Source organism: Asparagus officinalis, chromosome 1, assembly GCF_001876935.1.
Source record: "Asparagus officinalis chromosome 1, Aspof.V1, whole genome shotgun sequence".
Taxonomy (NCBI): domain Eukaryota; kingdom Viridiplantae; phylum Streptophyta; class Magnoliopsida; order Asparagales; family Asparagaceae; genus Asparagus; species Asparagus officinalis.
The window spans coordinates 31,753,792-31,777,347 of record NC_033794.1 but is presented as its reverse complement, the minus strand read 5'-3'; the positions used below and the strand labels follow the sequence as shown (position 1 = coordinate 31,777,347).

The following is a 23,556-nucleotide window of genomic DNA, read 5'->3' as shown; positions in this document are numbered from 1 at the left end:
AAGATGAGAGATTTAAAAATTAGAGGTGGCGTAAAGTTTTGCTAATTCACCGTCTCTTTTACAGTACACGGGTCTTGTTTATTAGATGCCCCGGATCATCCAGAGTGCGACAACGGTGCTCCCACGCGGTCAGCTCACTACTAGCCGCGCTCTCACCTGACTTCACTAAATCCTAAACAGCAACGGCTCCTCCCGAGCCTCGGAAACTCCAGAAAGGATGCCTCCTTTTCCGCTGCCCTCTTCGGGGGTCGCTCCCACCTCCGCCCTCCTCTCCTTCAAGATCCCTCTCCAGCCAAAACCCTAAGCCGCCATTAGACTCCGTGGGCCCCCTCGCCTGCCGCCTCTCCTCCCGCTCCCGTCCTCCACTTCGCGGCCGCCGACACCAATCAAGTTCCTTCAAGCCGTCCTCACAACGACGTCCGACCTTCGAGACCCCCTTAAGTCCACCGCGGTGACACAACCGCCGCCGCCTCCTCCTCCCCCTCTCGCCTCCCTCATACCTCAACGACCCCCCATGTCCCCCTTTCGTGCCCCCTCGCCGATTTTATGGCGGCTCTTGCTCCACTCCCCAGGGGAGGTTTCTGTACGATCTTGGGTCCTTACCACCCGGCCACCGGGCGGGGAGGCTGACGTTGGATCGGGCGGGTCGGGTCCCTGGGCCCGGTAACCCGGAGGAGGAGTTTGCGGTGATGGCGGACGTTGATGCGTCAGCGGTTGATGAGGTCTTGGATTGCTTCAAGAGGTGAGTTTGTCCGAAAAGTTTGGATTTTATTGTAGGTACGGCAGCGGAGGTGTTTGTTGAATTGCTTGTTAGAAGCGATTTTTTCTTGAAACGTGTTAGATTCTTTTGGAAGCTATTAGGCGTTGATGCCAATGGAAATTTTTAGACAAGGAGGGAGGAAAAGCTAAATATCAGTTGGAAGGAAATTTGAGTGTGCTCTCTGTATGAAGAAGTGTAATTGATGAAAATGGGAGTTGATCCGTTAGGTGGTTAAGTTTTGGATTTAGTAGGAGCTTTAGTTTGGACTGTCGGATCAGTTGCTTTCCAGTTATAGCAAAAAAATTAAGGAAGTATAGCCTAGCAGGGGCAAGGAGTAGGGTAAGCTTGTTCTGATGTGCAAATCATGTTTACCTATAGAGCACTGAAGACACCTTGATATTGGTGTGAACTGTAGGGAGTTATTATGGTTAAGGAATACTCCAAGGATTTATAGTTTAAGTTAATGGTAGGTAATTTGGTAGACTAGATTTGAGAGAGTAAACTGACAACTTCGGATAGGGGCTTATGTCAAAGATAAAAAGCTAGATTAGAGCGAGATCTATTGTTTCTTCATCTGCTTAACTAACTTGCAGACGTTGTATATGCGTGAGTTATAGACTTTTAGCATTCGTGCAAGCATTTGTGATTCATATCAAAGCATTTTCTGTTATTTTTTTATAATAGAGTAAAGGGTAGGAGACTAGGAAATGATGGCTGACATGAAGAGATAGTGAATTGGCCTCTGAGTGGAGCTTGAATGGGACTAAGAGTTAGTTTGGTATTAATATTGCTTTTTCCAGGTTGCTTCTGCTTATTATTTTTTTTTTTAAAGTAATGAATATGTTGTTTGGTGAAACTTATGTTGCCATCTTATTGAAACTGCTGCCCCTTTTACGGGGTTCTTTTAGAAGCAACAAGAAGCTGCTTTTCAAAAGCAGCTTCTGCCTTTTGTACCATATCTACCCTTTAGCTTTTGATACTATTATTTTTTATATTCTAAACTTATCTTGTCTATTTTGATAGCGAAAGATATGTCTATTTTTTGTCATCTCGATTATAATAATCTTTATGGACACTTTTACCAAACACATTTTATTTTTGGAAGTAGCTTATGATATATGATTACCAAACATCTATTTTCAGTCACTTATATGAGTTGCTTATACAAACTGCATATATAAGCAACTTATCACAAGTTCTAGCAATACCAAATTGACCCTAGAAAGGCAAATGGTATTCAAACGACACAGGATCAGAAGTAATGAGCAAGATGCAGTAACTTTAGGCCTTTTAAGCTTCTTGATCGAAAGCAGGGAAGGAAATCATCATCTCATGTTGGAAGCAAGCAATTACATTCAGAATTTTAGTATTTTAATCATTCCTCTTGCTTTTTGATCTCATGACCTATGAAGGCTCGGCGGTCTCTTTCCCAATAGTCACTTTGCATTTGGATCTCCTATATCATCTCCTTCTTTCAAAATGGATCCTCCTTAGCTTGCATCACATAATATATGCATTTGTGATATTATGTTCAAGTCCTAGTTCACCAACTTGATTTATTTCTGAACGAGTGGATAGTTTATGTTTTGTATGTTTTTTACCTTTTCCTCAGAACATCAGAATGTGCTATTTGCTTCTGTTATAAACTGATGGGAAGCAGCACGAGGGCTTTGATCTGGAGGCGAGAAATCGCGACGGTTTGGCGGAATGGTGTTGCAATCCATCACGAACAGCAAAAAAGTTATTGTTTACGAGATGAACAGTGTATATGTTTTTGTTTACCCGTGAAGGGGTTTAGGTTTTCTTTTGATATTTTTGAATGGTGGTGATCTTTTGATGAGAGGACAAATGGGTAACATGTTTGAGGAGTGAATTTTAATTGAAAGATATTGTGTTTAGAGGGCTAGGATAAGAGAAGGGTCTCATACCCAAGGGCATCACACCCCGACATTTCAGATGTCATATTTTTAGCATTTCAAATACTAATAAAGATTTCACATCTCAAGAAAGTTTCTCTTCATTAACCATGGTCTAATTCCTCATTGAGGATTACAACTTTATTTATTGAAAAACTAAACCTGAAAAAAGTAAACCAAATCCTAACTAAATCCTAAGAAAGAGGAAACAAAGATAAAATCTCTAACAAAATAAATATTAGAGATCCTAACAATCGTAAATCAAATCCTAAGGAGATCTTTACCTAAAGTTGGGTGATCACATCAAATATTATTAAAATAACAAAGATACCAGCAAATCTATACAATTCCTGATCAACGGTTAATGATCGTCCTGCATCAAATCTTCTCTTGTTTTATAAAACTCGATGTCGAGTTTTATAATGGGAGAGTGTAATGTGTAATTTTTTTCGGTGAAAGTATTTCATCGAGGGCTGTAGGAGTTTCAAGAGAAGTTGTAGAACCCGATATTAAGTTGGCCATGGAGGGTCTGAGATAATGAACTCAACAATCAGATTAATCTAGACCGGGAGTTTGCACTGCATTTCGATCTTAGGCTTTGGAGTTGATGCATGCTTTGGATTTGAATCCACGTTTGACTAAACTTTTAGTTCCAGCATAAGTTATGGCTCTTGTACAGGTTTGAGTTCAGGCTTGAACTTCGAATCAATTTTCTGATGTGGTTTAGCTTTGGCTCCAGCTCAACTGCGTCTCTCGCTTTGGGCTAGGCTCCGAATCAGTATTTTGCTCTGGTTTTCTTCTAGCTCAACCTTTGGCTCTTAGTTAATCTTCCGCTTTGGTTCTCCTTGTTTTAGTTCAGACTCCAGTTGTAGCCTAATCTCCAATTTTTGTTATGATTCTAGATTTGGCTGAACTCAAGATCTGACTATAGGTTTACATCTGGGTGGAGTTGAGGCACTCGTGTGGACTTTGCTTCAGAATTTGAAGTGGAACAACATCTTCTAGATGACTGAGATGAGTCTCTCCTTTCTAGAAAGAGGTTTCACACACCCATGAGCAGATACCTGAATTTGAAGAGGTTTCAAACTCTACATTTCTAGAAAGAGGTTTTGCATTTGGCATATCTTGGACAAAGTTCCGGAGAAGTTGGGTAAATTGGCTTATAGAACAGAATTTATGAAATCTTTCAAAGAAAATATTTGGGACTCCAAGACTGTTAGCTCTTTTGAAGAAAATTGGGTTTCAATTCTTAAAAAAAATGGATTGGAAACGCATGATTGGCTACATGATATCTATAAAATTCGTGAAAAATGGGCTCCGGTTTATCATAAACAACACTTTTGGGCTGGAATGTCTAGTAGTCAAAGAAGTGAAGGGATGAATGCATTGCTAAAAATGCATGTATGCTCTGTAAATTCTATGCATACATATAATAAGGGGTCATTGTATAAACTTCTATGCATATTATGCTCTGTAAATTCTGTTTGTTCTATGCTCTGTTAATAAGGGGTCATTGTATAAACTTCTATGCATATTATGCTCTGTAAATTCTGTTTGTTCTATGCTCTGTATGTGCTCCTTTATTCAAAAGCTCTGTAATCATATTATGCTCTGTAAATTCTGTTTGTTCTATGCTCTGTATGTGCTCCTTTATTCAAAAGCTCTGTAATACCCTTGATTCAAAGACTGGCTTGAACTCTTTCTATGCTCTGTATGTGCTCATGGACCCCTGCAGCAATCTACTCAACAAGTTCTGAGCATGTATAATGACCTCTACAGAATTCAAATGAGAAAATGCAACCAATTAGTATCATGCTAAAATTAAAACATTTACTCATTCTTGCATTTGGAACATTGATTGATTCAGCACTTGATAATCATGGATTCTTGGGAAAATGAAAACTTGTTCACACATATAAGTACACATCTTCTCTAGCTTTAAGCTTAACTCCATGAAAATTTCAAGAAATCGCTCTACCATGTCGGAAAAAATACTGATCATGCAACGTTGGAATGTGACCGGTGCATTGTACAGGCCAAAAGGCATGCGTCGGTATGCGAATGTTCCATACGGGCAAGTGAAGGTGGTTTTCTCCTGATCTTCTGGAGCGATAGGGATTTGATTGTAACCTGAATATCCATCCAGGAAACAGTAGAACTCGTGTCCTGCTAAACGCTCTAACCAACAAACTCTCCATTCACTTGAATGTTCTTCTCATCATTCACAACATTCTCATGTTAAGAAAATACAATAAACTCAAAACACAATCTCATGTTAAGAAAATACAACAAACTCAAAACATAGCATTCTCAGAAAATACAACAGACTTGAATGTTCTTCTCATCATTCACAACAAACTCGCAGCAAACTCAAAACAGCAAACTCAAGGCAACAAACACTTTTCAGCAAACTCAAATGTCATTAGGGAAACAATTTTTCAGCAAACTCAGAAAATACAACAAACTAATATGTTGCTCAGTCATTTGACTATAACACAGAACAACAATATCAGTACAACGATACTTAAAAATTTCAAATATAAAATTACATCATTCAACAATTTTTTCAACACCTCATCATTTTTTTCTAGCCTTTCCAGCCTTTTTGTGATGTTCTTGTTATCACCAACCCATTCGAAGAAGTTGCAACCCTTGCAATTAGGTCCCTTGTATCTCGGGCATCCATAAAATTCCAAGCCCTTATTGTGTCCTTGCTTGCACATCCGTATTTTGCAAATTAACCCACAATAACATTTTCTTTGAACTAAACCCTCATCTTCTTCTCCACTGAACTCACACGAAAAGTTCTTCATTATGGCACGCGATGTCTTAAGATACAAAACAAGATGCATATAAATTCAGTAAGTTGACAGATATAATAGGCAGATAAAAAGCAATGACACCTCCTTTCCATCTTCTACCAACCAAAAATTCAGTAGATACAAAAGATATCCATCTTCTACCAAAAATTCAGTAAATTCAGTAAGTTGCAAACAAGGAAATATAATAGGCAGATATCCATCTTCTACCAACCAAAAATGAGAATAGAAAATAAACTATGAGAAAAGGATAGCCCCTTCATAGATACAAAAGATACCAGAAAACCCAATCAAGAATTACCTAAACAAATTTCACGCAGTGCTGTAGATATGCGGATGCAACGGTGCTGTATTCAAAAAAATCACCTGATCAACAAAACCCATCAAACAAAACCCACATCTTTCCCATGAGTAACATACCAATTCCCCCAATAACACAAAATTTAACAATAAAAATCGAGTAGGATACATCACCTGAGGGATTGACCTTGTGCTTGTATCCGGCGGTGGGATTGACCTGCCACTCGACGAGCTCCTTCTGGAGACGATTGCATGCGATCTTGCTTAGGGCCTGAAATCAATGGAGAAATCAAAGTAGGGTTTGAAATTTTTTGGGAGAGGAGAGAAAACCAATCATTACTTTGCGAGAAGAGGAGGTCAGAGTCGGCTCACGTCCTGGGTCGGATCCGAAGTTGGAGGAGGAGGTCGGAGTCGGAGTCGGAGTTGGTCGGGGTCGGGGTCGGGGTCGGAGTCGGAGTTGGTCGGCGGCGGTGCTTGGGGTCACGAGCGAGAGAGGGAGGGGAGGGTTTGAGGAGATGGTCGGCGGCGTTGAAGAAGATTCGTTTCACGAGCGAGAGGGCTCCACGAGGGGGAGAGAGGGAGGAGGGTTTGAGGAGAGAGAGGGAGATTTGAGCTGAGAGAAGGAGACGAGATTTAGAAGAGGGAGGAGGATAGCTATGTCCCTGTACCCTATATTTTACAAATTTGCCCTGCCCCGTATCGGCACCGGCATTCGTACCTGTACCCCTGCAACTTAGCAAATAACTGAAGATTATCAGACATCAACTAACAGTTCAAACTCTACTTTTTTGAACTTAAAAAATATATCGTTGTCAAATGCTTTTTTCTCCTTTCACCAAATGTATGCATGTGAGCATTATGCTTCCTGTCTTGTGTAGTGTTGTCTTAATTTTTCATTGCTAACAAAATGCTTGTTTGTTATTCAATTCTGCTATTACCTTGCATGCTTTCTTGACAGTTTTATTCATATGATGTAGGTACCGCCTAAGGTCCAAAGTTGAGATCGACAACCTTGACAATGAATTCTCCTGTTGGCAACGCTTTGGTGGCAATCTCTTCAACAGTGACCAAGAAAATCTAGAACCAGAGGCTGGTTCAGTCGGCTGGGGGATGGGTGTTGATCGTGCTGGTGCATCTGCTGCACACGGAAATAATTCAGGTTGGCAATGGTTTAAGGATCCTAGATTGGACTGCCTAGGATTCAGGGGAATTTTCCCATCCAGTACAACTCGTAAGATTGCAGTCACTACGATTTATTTTTTTTCCATAATCATCTTCGATGATATTTAATTTTGCCCATCACATCCCATATGTGCTTTCTATTTATTTCATACATAGTTGCTTTACTTTTTGTTTACAGCACCATTGGTTGAATCTGATAAGGAAACCAATGAAGAACATTACCTGCAATGGAGAGTAGAGAGAGGAATCGCAGAAGGTTCAACCGAAATTCCAAAAGGTATACTCGTTTTTTATGTCTTTGTCATTCCTAGTTTTGCCTTTCAAATTTTTGTACCGGCATTTTATCATAGTAAGTGAATCCCTAAAATGGTAGAATGTATCATGAACATATCATGAACATGAGGTATTTGATCAAAATTGTCAACATAGGAACCATTGGAGTTTTGAAGGGAAAGCTGAAATATTTAAGTGTACCGTATTTGTAAATTGGAAACTGTAAATGTATCATGTAACCATGTTCTTTATAGAAGTGATCCTCTATATTCTATAGGTATGTGTAAATGGGAAGTTACGAATAAGTTCTTGCGTAACTACATCCTTAGAAGTGATATGAATCTTGGTTAAAGTGATTAATATAGACCTGAGCAAGGGTGGAGCCATATAGGACCCAGTAGGGCCCTTGTTCACACTGGAAACTAGGAAAAAAAAGGAGGTATTGGTATATTGTCAAATTTGAAGTATAGGGACTAAGCTGTAAATGAGCCAATTAAAAGAGAAGCAGAATTCTTTCTTGCGTTGAGACTTGCCTTGTTGTAGAAGAAAATTTTTGTTATTTGTTTTTTTTTGGGGATCAATTGTGAAGGGAATGAACGGATGACTTTTTAATGTAGTGGGAAACAAGTAGATTGGCTAATTGTCTAAGCATGGAAGTGATATGTAATTAGAGCAGTGAATTTGGTAACTGACATGTCTACAATGTGTTTGATCAAATGTCTAGAAGAAGCTACGTGCATAATTTAAATCAAGTTTAGTACTAAAGCAGAAGCCAAGCTCTCACATTTAGAGTTTTGGGACAGTAAATTTAGCTTGAAGAAGAAATTTAACCCGAGGAACTCGCATGTTGAAACATGGTAATATGATATAATGATCTCCGGAGAAAATATGATTTTAGTTACCACAATGAGCTTTAGTTCTATGAGTGAAAACCTAGATTTTTGAGGGATGTTGTTGAAGTTACATTGCCAATTTCTTTCTCTCACATGATTTTGGTTGGATTTGGGTTTTGCAGGTGGCAGTAGGCAAGGAAGGTTTATATTTATGTAGAGCTACTGTTCCATGAGGGTAGTTACTGTCACATTAAAGCCATCATCTTGTTTAGATTTTAATAAATTGTGTTAAAAAATATAGTGTTTAATTATTTTTGGACCCCTCACCCCCACCACAGAAATTCTTGGCTCTGCCACTGGAACTGCATTTAGGGAAGGGTGCCAGCTGAAATATTTAAGTGTTTTTTATTGTTATCGAAGTCGGAAGGAAATGATGCATCTTGATGATTTATTGATATGTTTAGTGAATGTCAGTGGGGTGCCTCTCCATATTGACAACACATCAAAACGAAAAATATGAGGGGTTTGGCTACCATAGATTGTAGTTGATTTTGTATAACGGCAGTTAACGGCAAAACGATTGATATTAAGATTAACAACAGTTGCTATTGTCTAACAGAAGACAATGCAGATTGCAGAGCAAGTTTGGGTAATAGTGTGTGAACAAGAGCTAGCAACTTATTGGTTGTAATACTCGGTGCTTTGGTTGTAGTTTTGTCTGTCAACTAATACTTATATAAAACATCCCAAAGAAAAATTGGTCTTAAATTTAAAAATAGATGAGAAATAAAGGTTTTTCAGCCTTTTTCTTATTGAGTTTTTGTAGGAGCGAAGTTTGTTCCTATAGGTGTTGCTGCTTGAATTTACTTGAGGAATCCCTTTATAAAGTGGGTATCTTTAGGGCATGATTGTTACTGTGTTCAATGTGAGTAAGGGAATGGATGCATGCATATGTGCATGTACATGAATGTGCATGTGTTTGCACTTTTTTATAAATAGTACAGAACAAAAGGTAAATGTAAAAAAGAAAAAGACAATACTAATATCATGCCATTTGCCCTAATCAAGCAAGTAAATGAAAGAAAATGACGAGTATAAAGTTAAATACATTGCCCCACCTGATATAACTTTATGAAGTATCTCACATTTGTGTCATGTGTTAAGTGTTTGCAAGGCATTAGATGATGTTGAGATAGTATCCTGATGAAAATGGAGTTTTATGCCCCCTCGAGTTGACAAATGACTCCAATGTTTCTGCGCATGATTTTTATGACTTTTTTAGCAGCTGATACAGCTCTGGTATGCAATTTTTTTTGGCTCTATACTGTCCATTATGTGCCTCGTAGGTGTTATGCAGCTGGTTGTATCGAAATGATATCCACTTAAAATCTCCATCATGCAGTGTGTTATTGCTTGCCATTTATTTCACATTGTGTTACCTCATAGTTTTGCATGTACGGATTAAAATCAAGTACTTTATTCACATGTGCCAGGTGACGCCATTCCTCTTGAGTACAACCTTGTGGGGTTAAACGCCATATCTTTTGATAAAGGATGCTATGTCGGTCAGGAACTCGTTGCTCGAACACACCACCGTGGCGTAATTCGTAAACGTTTGCTCCCAATGAAATTCACCGACGATAACGGACGAGGTATCGATGTTCGCCCGTCAATTCAATTCTCTGTAGTAACACCTTTAACATCTTGTTATATATATATATATTTTATCAGATATGGAGCAAAAGGTTTCCCCAGGATCAGAAGTGATAGATTTGAGTTCAAATAAGAAGGTTGGGTCTGTGAATACCGCTCTTGGGAGTTGTGGGATGGGCTTATTGAAACTTGAAGACGCCTTCAAGAAATCTGGGAATTTGAGAATTAAGGAGAGGGTCGATGTGAAGGTGAAGGTTATAAGGCCAGATTGGTGGCCAGCAGAATGGACACGGTTGCATGAACAACAAACTGCAGCCGCTTAAAGATATCGAAAAACCTCAAATGCCATCTCATTCTGCTTGTAGCAGCCCATATGGGGACTGATAATTAAGGGGCAAAAACCTCCAGCTCTGGTATTTTATGTCCCAGAGATTTGGAGTTGGGTAATTCTGGTATATATTCTAGTTACGTATTCTACCATTCCGAGTCCAAAGTGCTTTGTAGTTGTAACAAGTTTTGAAGGTGAATAAAAAGGTTGCTCACCGCACCTTTAAATGCGTACCCTTGTATTCTAATTTTTTTTTTTTACATAAAAAAAATTTATTTGTTTAGAACGATGAATCTATTCCTTGTTTCTTTCAGCTGGCTGTTACGAGCTCTTTTGAACAAGGAAGAGAAGCAGTGGGAGTGTAATTAGGAGGAAACTCGGGATAAAGATCAATTATCAGAAAGCTGTGAATGGATTTATTCATGACCAGAAATTTGGGATAAAACTACTTGGTTGTTAACGAATGTAGGACCTCATTTATTAAGTTTGAACAACTTCATTGTTATTGAAGGCACCGTTTGGTAAAGAGTTTCTTAACCCCTTCTTAACCCGTCAAACACAACAAGGTTTAAAGTGAGTTAACCTTCCATAATTTGCCAAACATAAAAGTTATAGAAGGGTTAAGCTAATCCCTCTAGAGGGATTAAAATGAGTCAACCCCTCAAAATGAGGGGTTTACTAATACTCTTATTTAGAAGGATTAATAGTTAACCCTTCTAATTATAAAGAAAATAGTTAAAATCATTGTTATTCCCAAACACTAAAACTGATCATAAGGACTAAAATATAATTTATTTAACGGGTTAACAATTTAGTCCTTTAGATTATCGAATGAGCTAAATACATTAATCCTTTTTTTTAACATTTTTAGTACGTTACTAATGCCACGAATTGAGTAGGAAATACTAGGGGTGGGCAAAAACCGAAAAAAACCGGTTCAACAGAAAAAACTGTCCGAAAAAGCGGGCTGGTTAACCGAACCGGATTAAATGGATGAGAAGAAGACTCTAAACTGCCCGAACCGAATTAAACCGGTCTGTATCCGGTTTGAACCCCTGAACCGCCCGAAAAAACCGAACCGAATTTTGCTTAATTGATTAAGTTATATGTGGCATATTCAAATGAAAAACTCGAAGGAGTTTGTTATTCATTTGAAGTGGGCAGTTGAGTGTGCGTCCAGTCCATCTGTCTTTTTCATTTGAACATGCCTCTATTGAAAATTGCTTAAGCTGCTTCGCTACCAAGAATTATTAGTAGTATCTGTATTTCTTTTTTGAGAAATTCTTCTTTGTGCAAGATGTATATAAGATTTCTTTCCTCCAACTCTATTTTTCTTGTTGATATGGTTTGCGCTCATTTCACTGATTTCAGTTTTTTGTTAGCTATGGTAATGATGTTACTTCAAACAAGCTCCACATTTCATTGTTTGGGGGGGAAATTAAGTAGACAAAATGGACAAATAATGATACTTCATCAGAAATTAATAGGCAATGATCTCAGGTGTGAGCAGATTTTTGTGAAATGGAATTAATTCGGCCCAAAATCGAAACCGATCCGAATTTCGGTTGGACAGAATATTCAGATATCTGGATCTGGATGAGATTTTTGAGAATTCAAAAAATTCGGATTGGATACGGATTGGGCTTAAAACCAATCCGAACCGAATATGTCCAGCCTTAGGAAATAGATGATTGCGGATATAGGGGCCGTGAACAGAATTGGGCTCGGTTTGTATTCTGAGTACTGGGCGGGGGTTGCGCGGTTAGCCCACTGGGCTAAACACCTCAATTGTGCCCATAAATATAAATAGCCCGTCGAAGTCGATTAGAAACCCTAGCAGCCGCGAGGGGGTTCCTTCCATCTCTCTCGGTTCTTTCGAAGTTCGTGAAACCCTGGTCGTAATCAACAGCAGCAACAGCAGCAGCCATGGGCCGCATGCACTCAAGAGGGTAACTCTCTCTCTCTCTCTCTCTCATCTGCAAGCTCTTAACCCTAATCGTCTTCAATTCCATCAAAATTGACAGTTTTTCATTGATTTCTTTCATCACAGTAAGGGTATTTCGTCGTCAGCGTTGCCGTATAAGAGGACTCCGCCGAGCTGGCTCAAGATCTCCTCTCAAGACGTAAGAGAATCTCACCACACCCTCGGAAGTTTTTTTTTTTATAAAATATTTTTAGTTCTTTGCCTATAAACCTCCAAGTCTACCCTGTTTGCAGATCTACCCCCCAAATGTAGATGTTTTCTTATTACCCCCACCGAAAATCTACTTCATTGAGTTAACGTACCCATAAATTTGCTAGTGTATAAAGCCATACTTACTTACGACGAGGTTTTGATTTGATGAAGCTTAGTTCTTTTTCTAGGTGGAAGAGAACATCTGCAAGTTTGCGAAGAAGGGACTGACGCCGTCGCAGATTGGTGTCATCCTCCGTGACTCCCACGGAATTGCGCAGGTGAAGAGTGTTACTGGAAGCAAGATCCTTCGCGTTCTCAAGGGCCATGGTACTTTTTCTGAATCCCAAGTCTTGTTTCTATTTCAAAGGGTTGTTTGGTTGACTGCTTTCTCAAGGGCCATGAACAAACACTTGATTTGCAATGAAATTACATTTCCTACAAAACAAAATGCAACTCCAACAGCTTTTTCTAATATGGATTTGGACTTGAAAATACATCTGCAACTAAAACTGAGACATCAAAACGACAGGTTTGAGGTTAAGTTCCTGCACAATGTTTCATTTTCTGAATGCAACATTTGCTTCATTTACAGTTGCAATGCCAAACACCTTGAAATAGTTTTGATTTTGTTAATCCGTTTTGACTGGTTTCTTTGGTTTAGGGCTTGCTCCTGAGATCCCAGAGGATCTGTATCACTTGATCAAGAAGGCGGTGGCGATCAGGAAGCACTTGGAGAGAAACAGGAAAGATAAGGACTCTAAGTTCAGACTTATCCTTGTTGAGAGCAGGATTCACCGTCTGGCTCGATATTACAAGAGGACCAAGAAGCTTCCTCCTGTCTGGAAATAGTGAGTTCATTGCTCCCCTTTCTTCTTAAACTCATATTGCGATTATGTGACCATGATTTTACATGGGAAGCGTTATTAAGTTCAAGTGATTGCAGAAGATTGATCTTTTTTCATTTTGCTAACAAGGAAGCTTGATCTCTGCTAAAGTATTGGGCTTATGTTATTGCGTCAAGTGATGATTCTCATAAGTTTTATGATTCTTTTGGGTCTGTATTTGAAACTTGAAAGTTGTCCAAGTTTGTCTTCGTATGATTACTACTCGTCATACTCGATGCACTTTGTCGATCGCATAACATAGTATTGAATGATTGCATACCAATAGCTGTTTCTTTTTGCATGTTATATGTTGAAGGCTTAAGGTTTTTTAGTCAATTTTTTATTATCACAATTGACATGAAGTTTAGGTGATTATCATGAGTCTTAATTTAGTTAGATGTATTCAGATAAACCTAGTACGGACTGAATTTAAACATTAGTCATTCTCATTGCTAATTCTCTAGCATTCGGGTCTGATGTCCATTATGTTATTATTATTTATTAATCATTAATAATTGAAAAACACTCCAAAGTTAATCATCGGGAGGCATTTGAATCTTCTACTTGTGAGAAGCCATTTGAGTAATTTATAGGAGCATTGGATAATAGGACAGTTAAGAAGAGTTACAGTGAAGGGGCGAAAATACAGAAAGCTTCTTCAGATTATCAACTGATTTACTGGTCGATTTGCTATTGGTTGTCCTTTTAAGATCCAAATTGGATCAAGTTGGTGTTTATTTTCTTTGTATGCAAATCCAATCATAGAGAGACATGGGGATGGATCTGTTAGATTCCAATTCTTCTAACTGATGGGTCCAGTTAAATGTATTTATGTCTAGGTCTATGCCAAATGTTTGGGCTTGGAACATTGGGACCAATCTTGACCATGAAAATGTTAGATTTAATTTTACAAAGTAATGACATTAGAAAAAAATATTGATAAACAATGTTGATGAGGCGAACATTAAAATTTATAGAATTAATAAATATAAAACATAGGGTTATACGATTAAATATCTTGTGAAGTAGTGAGAAATTATAAAACTTTTAGTCGGTAACAATGATAAGGGAAATAGCAAAATTCAATACAGAATAGATATAAAGTTGTTTCGTTTAAGTTACTTGCAACTTTGTGCTGCATTGGTGGATATATGCCTGTGATTTCAGAGCATGTTGTCAAGATACGGAGACTGACAATTGGATATTTTGTACTGAAGTGAGGTGAATGACGAAAAAAATTTAATGTTCATTTAATTCCAAAAAGTGACATGTTTTTGATAAACTAGTTCAATTTTGTTGGGGAACTCTCACAACTGATGATGCATAGTAATTTGAGAAACATATTCAGAAACAAGTATGGGTTTTGAGAAAAGAATAAAAAAGAATATGAATAATAACAGTAGGACATTTGACTGAGAAACTAGTTAAGAGAGTTTTGTACATGTTATGTGCTGCACAAACTAGTATTGGTTTTACCCATTGTCAAATTTGGAAGTTAAAATAATGAATTTAAATGGGGATTTGTTTGATAATAAATAAGTCTTTAAGTAAATATTGGTTGGATAGTTGGAGAGCAATCTAAGTTGTTTTGAATAATTGGAGACCAAGCTAATCCAAAGTAAACAGGATCATTACAAATAGGAATAAAACATGGGAACTGCAATACCTAGTTTCACCACATCTAAACCAAAAAGTAATCCTGACGCTGTAGTATGGCAGTTGTGTCCATTCCAATTCCAGCATGTTTAATTGCTGCAGTCTAAATTTAAGAAGGAACACTTATGTACTGTTATTGGTATCGTTTGAGAAATTGTGAGAAGATACTTAAGCAACTAGTCTTATTTTGTTAGTATTGTTGTGGCTAATATTTAGTATACAATTGCACGATATTTAAGCATTTGACAGTCAGTTGGTTCTAGATCCTTGCTTAGCGCGTATGTATTTTGTGTGTAGGAAGAAAAACACCATGTTAGTCTTCATAGTATCTATGACTTGAATTGTGGATGGCGGGGCGCAATAATGGTTATAGTTAATTTTTAAAGAATATAGGGGAGAATTTGACACCAATGCACTGTACATCCTTCTGATTATTTCTAAGAATGAACAGAGGCCTCTTATACAGTCATGCATACCACTGATGGCTCCATATATTTACTTATTGGATTAAAGAAATATGTTGATATGCAGATTTGAGAGTTCATATTATTATTCTCATTATACTTGTTATAACCAGAAATTCTATTTCTAATATTTTAGATTTTTAGTTCTCTGATAGTTGATTTCGTTGTGCAATGGGACACTCATTTAATGTACAGTGACAAAGTCTTGCAACATCCGTAACTTTATTAATGTCCAAGCTACTTATGATATTTGTACGCATGTTGTTGCATTTTCTGCTACTTGTACACAATATTAATGTCCTATTAATTAGTTTACTCTTTGTTTGCAATGTCCAGTTTATGTTACATCTTTCCTCTTTAATGTTCCATGTTCCTAAATAACACCAAATTTCTCCCTCTTTTTGCAGCGAGTCTACCACCGCAAGCACTCTTGTGGCTTAAGTTTTTCTTTGAAGATGTCGGCCAAAGTGGATGCTTGTGGGGAGGAAAAAGAGGGGATGTGAGTCTCTTTGAAGTACTTGATCTGATCAATGGCTTCATCAGAGTAATGAACTAGGTCTTGTTTGTTTTCTGTTTTTGTGAACCGAAATACAATTTTGACGTTTAGATCTTAATATGCTTTTTGTTGCTTCAGTTTGTCATTAGCATTTAGTATTTCATGAGAATTGAGTTATATGTTACAAATCTATTTTTATCCTGTCCTGTCAAGTACAAGGAAGAGTAGTTAAATTTGTATGAACTCTATTTTTCATAGTAATTACTTTTGGTTCTATTTTTTCGTTTTAACGACATTCTGTTTGTTGTGGTACTATACTAGAGAAGTTTCGCAGTGCCTGTTTGGCAAGTCCACAAAATAGGATAAGGTTTGGTCCTTGTCCCATTTTGGAGAAAATTAAGGTTGTGTTTGGCGACGCCGTAAAACTGCGTCAAGACCAAATCTGACCAGTTTTGGGTTTGCTTCTTGATTGGCAAAAACTAGGTCAATTGTCGAATAATTTTTTTTTTAATTCTGGAAAAAAGACTTAAAACTAATTCTTTTTTAAACCACCCCTCCTTCGGTTTATAAAAGAACCAGTTTGCCTCAAAACTAACTAGGTTAGGATTAGTCCTGATCCAATTTTGAGTGTTTTGCTAAACACACCTCTTCGTATTCTCATGTGATCAGCTTGCTGGGAGGTTTTTGATATCTAAACGTCTTGCACCTAGTGCTTTAGGTCACCATCTATGTTGTAATGTTAACTCACGTATTCTGAAGCCAGATGTGAATCCTTTTCTCCCTAAGCTCTTCTGCATGGAGAAAGTATTCACTGCACAAAGATATCAATTCTTGGGTCAGAGCATAGATCGATCAGCAAACTTGTCAAAGACAAGTCCCTTTTGCATTATTGATGTTGTGCGCTAAGGGGCTATTTGGTTCCTTGATTTTGAGGGAAAGGCTCTTTTGAAAGCCTGCCAAAAGTGCAACTTTTTAGTAGGTTTTCAAGCAAAATCGTCTCTTTTAAAGGTGATTTTGCTGAAAGCCTGCCAAAAATGACACTTTGTAAAACTGCAAATTTTTTCAAAGAGTACATGTTTCTTCTTTGCCGACGTCCCAATTTTGCTTCCGAACGCCTGTCATGATGTCACCATTATCTTTCGTGTGAACCTGGGTCCGCCACTGCTGTCAGAATTTGTTGAGTAGATCAACGTTATATGTGTTGTCTACAACATATCTCATGATATTTTGGTCGTATAAATTGGGAGCATCTCGTGATGCCAAAACATATATCCTGATGTTATGAACCAGCCCTGTTCAAGAAATCTCATGCTATTTTGATATTTCAGGGCATGCATGAGAGAGCATTTCCTCATTAAACGTCAGTTATATACAACAGCAGCTGTGATTGCTATTTCCTGTGGTTGTATATTCTAGTTATTTCTTTTTTAGTTTACGGGTTGGTTATTTACTTTCCACGTGCAGTTAATAGCGTATGCTTGTTCTGAAGTGCCGTGGCTTTTGCGTTTTGAGTTGAGGTTGGCTTCACGTTAACCCCATGCTCAAAAATCACGCTCAAAACTGTGCAAGTTGTCACCGTAGATGTTGGAAGTAATTTCTAAAAATATGAAATAGAAAGTAACAGAAGTAATATATATATATTTTTGCTTGTTTCACATATTTTTGAAAGTAATGAAAATAATGCCTCTTCTATTTCGTTCATTTTTTATTTTGTTTGGATAACAATTAAAAATGTTGCAAGGAAGTAATTAATACGTCATATAAAAACATAGTGGATTCACCTCCATTTATCATATCACTTTAACTAATACTGTAACGCTCTAACAAATATTATAGCATTTTAAATTGAATTATACGATATTAATCCTTTATAGTCCGTTGACATGAGTTTTGATCTAAGAAAATTAGCTTTGGATGTTGCCGCTGTATGGAGGATTTTATAAGTGTATGGGTTAGAAAATAAATTAGTATAAAATAATGGGGTTAAATTGGAAAAACACTTGATATGAATATGATTTTTTTTTAAAGGCGCCAGGTGAAAAAAATAGTTAATGAGATCCATTTGGTTGAGAAGAGCATTGAACCGGATCCTCGCTTTCAAGCCATTTGTGTGGACCCCACACACAATGACACAGTTTCTTCACTTTACTTCCGAGCTGGGAGGCGCTAAAAAAGGTTTTGAGAAATGACCATATGGATTAAAATCTCATGTCAGCCCGTGCACTGTAGCAAGCGAGTTGGCATGGGTGGGAGTGTGATAGAGGGTGTCCCTAGTGCCTCTCATTAAGAAAATAGAGAAAGTAGTGTTTTTGAGTAAACAAACTAGTTTTTTTCCCCCTTGTTCAGAGGTAATAGGACTGGCATTTACTTTTTTACTTCAGCCACTTGGTGTCTACTTCCATCCAAATAAAAGAAAGAAAATGCTAAGATGCATGTTGATTAAAAAAAAGAAGATAATCTTCTCCATATTAGAAAGCAACAGCATATTCGAATTTGCCAACGGAAAGAAAATCTTAGACACCTAAAGTGTTTTAATTCTAATATTTTTCTAATTAGAAAAAGGGCAATATGCCATATTCAAAATTACATAATAAATAACATATAAACGTTCGGTGTGGGGGGGCTACAATGTCACTGCAGTTGTAAAGAGAGATTTTTTTTTGCAAAAACTAGATCACTTTACAAAATGGCCGCAGTCATTTTTGGTAAAAAATAGCTCGTTTTGCAATTGCAGTTATCGTGTGAAAGAACCAACTGAAACTGTCACTGATTTTTTTCCTCTCTTTTCTAATAAATTATGAGTACAGTTATAGTTACAAACTCAACCAAACTATCCTATATAATTATAAAGCTCAAGAACAAAGTTATCAAAGCTAAGGTAAGAAACATTTATATACAGTGAAATCGTCATCATTAACATTAGGATATCAGTCAGCAGCTCATTCTCTATTGCCTTTTTGACAAGCATATCTAGTATGGAGTCAAAATAAAATCCTGTTTATCCAAATGGATTTGCAACTCTCAACCTCTTATTATATAGAATGCAAACCTTTTATAGGGGGAAAAAAGTAAGGATATTACTCTCATATGCATTGTTTTAAGAAAAGCTCAGAGGAATTACAGAGGCTTACCATCTGAAAACTCAAACACGACTGCATGAATGAATACTTCAACTGACAGCAACTCACAAAATGCCTGCTAGTTCCTCTTGTTTGATTTGACAGTAGGGAAACAAATAATAATATAAGAAACCAAGAAGTTTAATGCTTAGAACGAGAGAAATGATTGTCATTAGGATTTCTTTTTCCACTGAATACTGCCAGTGCTTTTCTCACAGGAGGCTTTAGAGGAGCTCTCTTCTCGCCACAGTGGGTAAAGATGTCATCAGAACATAGGAAATCCTGGTCCTGAAATGAAATTGAACTATGTCAACAAGACATGAAAATAACTAAAAATTTAAATGTAAAATTAACAAAAAGACAATGAAATTTGGGTTTTTTTTAATTTCTTCACAAAACAGCCCCATAACGTTCTTATTAAAGAAAATTACCATAAACTTTCAAAATGGTGAAGGTCCTCATCTGTTTTAGACATACTCTTATATACTTATATATCTTCTATGTTATCCTCTACCCCTCCCCCTTATGTACTTCATATATTTTCTATGTTATCCTCTCCCCCTCTCCTATTTTCAGGGTAGTTTATAAACTTTTATCAAGCTGTTAACATAGTTAGCAAACAACTTTCAGCAGTTTATGGCGTGTTTCTGCAAGTTCGAAATTTTCATGGTAGTTTTGTGCAAAACCAGCCAAACTTTCATAGTAGTTTTGCGAAATGTACCCTAACGCAAATAGAGCAGTATAGACTTGAGAAATGAGAACTGTATCAAGACGAAGATTAATGATTTTGCAGCCAGGGCAGCAAATGTATAGGAGAGAAACGTCACCTGCTTGTTTGTCTTCTTCTTTGCTTTTGGGTAAAGAAGTTTGTGAGGAAGTTGATCTTCTCGCAAAATCATGTCTTTAGTGATGGCATCTCTTCCTCCTTGAGGCAAAGGAAGTGAGAACTGCACAATAGCAAAGTTCACTGGGTTAGAAATTAAAAGGGCGTCATGAAGCATTTAACATGATGGCCCTAGCAACTTTTTTTAATCAATAGCATCTGCATGTGTTTGTCTTCACATGGTGATGCAAGATGCAAACGCAAAGTCCCTTAAAATTTTAGTCGGAGAGAGAAGCATAGCAGTGATATTAGGCGAACAATGTAACCTACACGTAAATCTTACAACAGAAAGTTTGAGCATAGCCACAGCCACAAAGAAAAAGAATGCACACAGATTGAAGATGAAAAATGTGAAGCTGTAGAATCCATGGGTGCGAAAATTTAACGTACTGATCAACAAATGGTGCAAAGATACTTACTTTTGTACCCCGAAGAGTTATACGTTGGCGACGAGCTGCTAGCAAAACTCCATTTTCACCAACCGTCACAGATACTTTGCGCAAGGTGCCACCATTACCACATTTAGGACAAAATATTCGTCCAATTTCTTGCGTCACTTTGTTGCAAGCATGACATTTCAACACCCATCTGTTACAAACAAAAAACTCAGCTGTTGAAAAAAAAAAGAAGTCTATTCATAAACTTTTATGATTTCCTTTGATCTATAGTTAGCTAAAAGTTCCTCAGATCTACCGACCTGGATTTGTCACCAACTGAGCAGAAATTTAGTTTGTTAAAAATTACTAACGAAACCAACCACGTTGAAAGCAAAAGGAAAAAATGAATGACCTACCTATGCAACTGACGGATTTGCATCCCACCCGGCGCCAAAAGACGAAGGCCAATCTGCAGAATAACATTTTGCATGGCAAAGTCACTAGTAACACAAGCAACACTTGAGTCAGATAAGGAGCGAAGCATCCAACTCTGTTCACTACTAGCATCATCAACTGCAGATGTGTCGATACTTCCATCAGTCTGACTTGATATTTCAGAATTATCAAATTCTTCTGTGTTCAGATCGTTCTCATCTGCTTCTGGAGAAACGGGTAGATCATCTAAAGTGCCATCAAGAATTAACTGGTGGTCAGATCCTATATTTACATCAGTGATGTCCTGCTCTTTTACCTCCTCAGTAGGCTCAGAAACATCTTGACCCAGTTTCATATGTTCTAGCGCAGATGAAATGCAACACTCTTCAAGATTTCCCTCTGTATCATCATTAGCAGAAGGCTTATCTTCACACTTTCCATCTTCAGACAGAACATCATCAGTTTCTGTTACTGAAGTATCCCCACATGCCATTACCTCACATGGTTGGCCATCTTCATTAGAAGCGCTTGCTAATTCACGCCTTGCTTTTCTTCTCAGGTATCTCCTGTGAGTACTACGGCTAACAGCAGGCCGCCAATCATCATTATTTTCAGTGTCTTCCCCAAGAGAAGCATCGATGCCATCTGCTACCATCTTCTTTCCATCAAGTTTAATCTCTTTCTTCGGGAAAGTAAACCTTCTTGTTCTACCAGCAGCCTGGTCTTTTTCGTCCTGATCTCTCATTTCGGAAAGAGAACCATTTTCCGGGACAATGTTACCATTCAGGTCCTTTAAAGGAAGTAACCGAGATTCATTGCTCAATCCGCCTTCAGTTAGCTGCTCAAGAGCTTCCCATTCAGCTAAGTTAGGCACATTATTACCCCAACCAGGCATTTGCGCTTCTGGTAGGCTTTTCACGTTCAGCACATGAAGTGGAGGGGGGCTATCCCTAAGATGATTAGTCCCGTGGATTTGGGTCTCTAGCATATATGTCAGTGCAATAAGTTTAAGATCGACATCTGAAAGGGTCTGCAAGTCCCCAGTTTCCCTTGCAAACCTGACAACTGAAATTTGAGAGTGACAACTTATTCTCCTTACATGCAATAATTTAAAGGAAACAGGAAACTGAGTGAATAAAATCATGATAACCAAAAGATGCATGCCAAGATTAAATTTCAATAACATAGACTAGAAACTAAACTGTAACTTTTAATGCCTCCAGGAGTGCCTGTACTTCTCAAGAAGAAAGCAAATGGAGTAGTTACTTTCTTGTTCAGAAACTAAAAGTTGAAAGAGTTTAAAAGGCAGGATAATTCAGACTGAGGTTGTATTGCAGGCTTACTAAAAAAAGGTTCCATTGAGCTTACTGGAAATCTAGTTTATTATGATGGGAAAGTGACATCACCTCCAGAGATGGATAGTCAAGTGTTATTTATAGTAATAAAAAAATGACATGTTCTTCCCAATTGCATAAAAGAAAATGGGCCCAATGGACGTCTCTAATTTTCATATGTTACTCTAAAATTCCCCAGCTGAAACATAAAAATCAGCCATGCCCAGGTTGTGAGATAAAAGCAAAAAACTTTTGTTTAGTGAAAATATTACAGTAACCATCCAAACTGACAAAAGAAGAAACAATCTGCTTGGCCGGTCACAAGTAGTAGTTAATTCCAAACCTCAGGACCTCAGAAGTTTTAGCAACAACAGTCATAAGAAATTGATTGGACGGAGTAACCAATTTTAATTTGTCTTCGGCACCTAGAAAATGTACCTGGACTTTGTTGTTCAGCTTTGTAGTAGTAATAAGAAGACCATCAAGGCAACAAATCACATACATCTTTGGTCTCAAACATGGAGACAGTTGGGTCTCAGACATTGAGCTAATTAGGTGTCAGATATGGAGACAGATAGCAGGGTCTTAGATATAAAGACAGGTAGGTCTTGGACCTGAAAACAAATAGATCTCAGACTCAAAGACAGGTACTCGGTTCTCAGAAATGATGACAAACAGTTGGATTTCAAACATGAAGACAGATAGTTCTCAGACATAGAGACATACAGGATGAAGAAATTAAAGTTAATGACCCTCTCATGCCTTTAAATAATTATATACAGCGACTACTCTTTTCCCCAGAATTATGCCTATAACTTTTTGCTATTGACTCTCCAGTCACAGGAAATTATGGTAAAGATCATTCATGTGACAATCCACATGTTAAGTATATTCCAACAATTTCAATGAATAATAACATACAAAAAAAAATAGACCAGTAGGCAGTAGCTTCAATAAGTGCATGGCCTAAAATGAGCTTAAGTCATGAAGTTAATAAAAGAGTAAATTTTAAAACTGTTTTGTACAAAACCCCCTTGAACTTTGAAACTAGAGAAAAAGCCCTCCCAACCTTCAGGGGGTTTCACAGAACCCTCGAACTTCTGAAAAGTAGCCCTCTTGACAAATTCCACTCTCAAGTTTCTTGGGGAAGAGGGGATAAAGGAAAATAGAGGAAAGTAGGGAACTGTTAATGGTTTTCTTAAAAAGGTTAGTTTATTTCTGTGGAACTTTTGAAAGTTCAAAGGAGTTTTGTGCAACTCTCAAAAGTTTAAAGGGGGTTTTCTTTATTTCAGAGTATGGGGTTCTCAAATCACCCTGCAGGAGGGTTTTGTGAAATTCACCTCAATTAGACAAATTGATCCCCCAAAGCCATAAGTTTATTTCTCATTCACTTCCATATGAAGATATTCCTGAATAAAATTACTGTCAAACTTTTTTTGCCATTTTGGGTATCAATTTGTCAAAATAGAGTTTTATGGTAAAAAATTCGAAAAACGGTGACACTTTGGAGTATCACAGCACCAATAAATAAGCCGAGAAGCTTAGCAATTTAATAACTTTTTTTTGAAGCAGAACCTCCTCAATTCCATAATTAAAGTTTCCAAACCCTCACCTTTCTTGATGGATTCAGGAGACGGCTCCATCGTCTCGACGGTCAGAGGCAAGAAC

The 23,556-nt window shown here is 37.6% G+C and overlaps 3 protein-coding genes across 3 annotated transcripts; 2 read left to right on the top strand and 1 right to left on the bottom strand.

The window, feature by feature from the left end:
- LOC109822426 (putative transferase At4g12130, mitochondrial) lies at positions 624-10,294 on the top strand. Its single transcript, XM_020388621.1, has 5 exons — positions 624-742; positions 6,773-6,954; positions 7,156-7,254; positions 9,577-9,735; positions 9,815-10,294. Exons 1-5 carry the CDS (start codon positions 690-692, stop codon positions 10,057-10,059), a joined length of 738 nt encoding a protein of 245 aa, XP_020244210.1. The 5' UTR covers positions 624-689; the 3' UTR covers positions 10,060-10,294.
- Positions 11,889-15,988, top strand: LOC109822414 (40S ribosomal protein S13). Its single transcript, XM_020388610.1, has 5 exons — positions 11,889-12,013; positions 12,115-12,187; positions 12,429-12,567; positions 12,902-13,088; positions 15,652-15,988. Exons 1-5 carry the CDS (start codon positions 11,991-11,993, stop codon positions 15,683-15,685), a joined length of 456 nt encoding a protein of 151 aa, XP_020244199.1. The 5' UTR covers positions 11,889-11,990; the 3' UTR covers positions 15,686-15,988.
- On the bottom strand, positions 18,808-23,555 carry LOC109832955 (RNA-binding protein NOB1; the record flags this gene model as incomplete). Its single annotated transcript, XM_020400458.1, has 5 exons — positions 18,808-19,147; positions 19,687-19,806; positions 20,162-20,330; positions 20,536-21,619; positions 23,501-23,555. Coding segments are annotated over 5 exons (1,575 nt in total), but the record flags the coding sequence as incomplete, so codon positions are not given.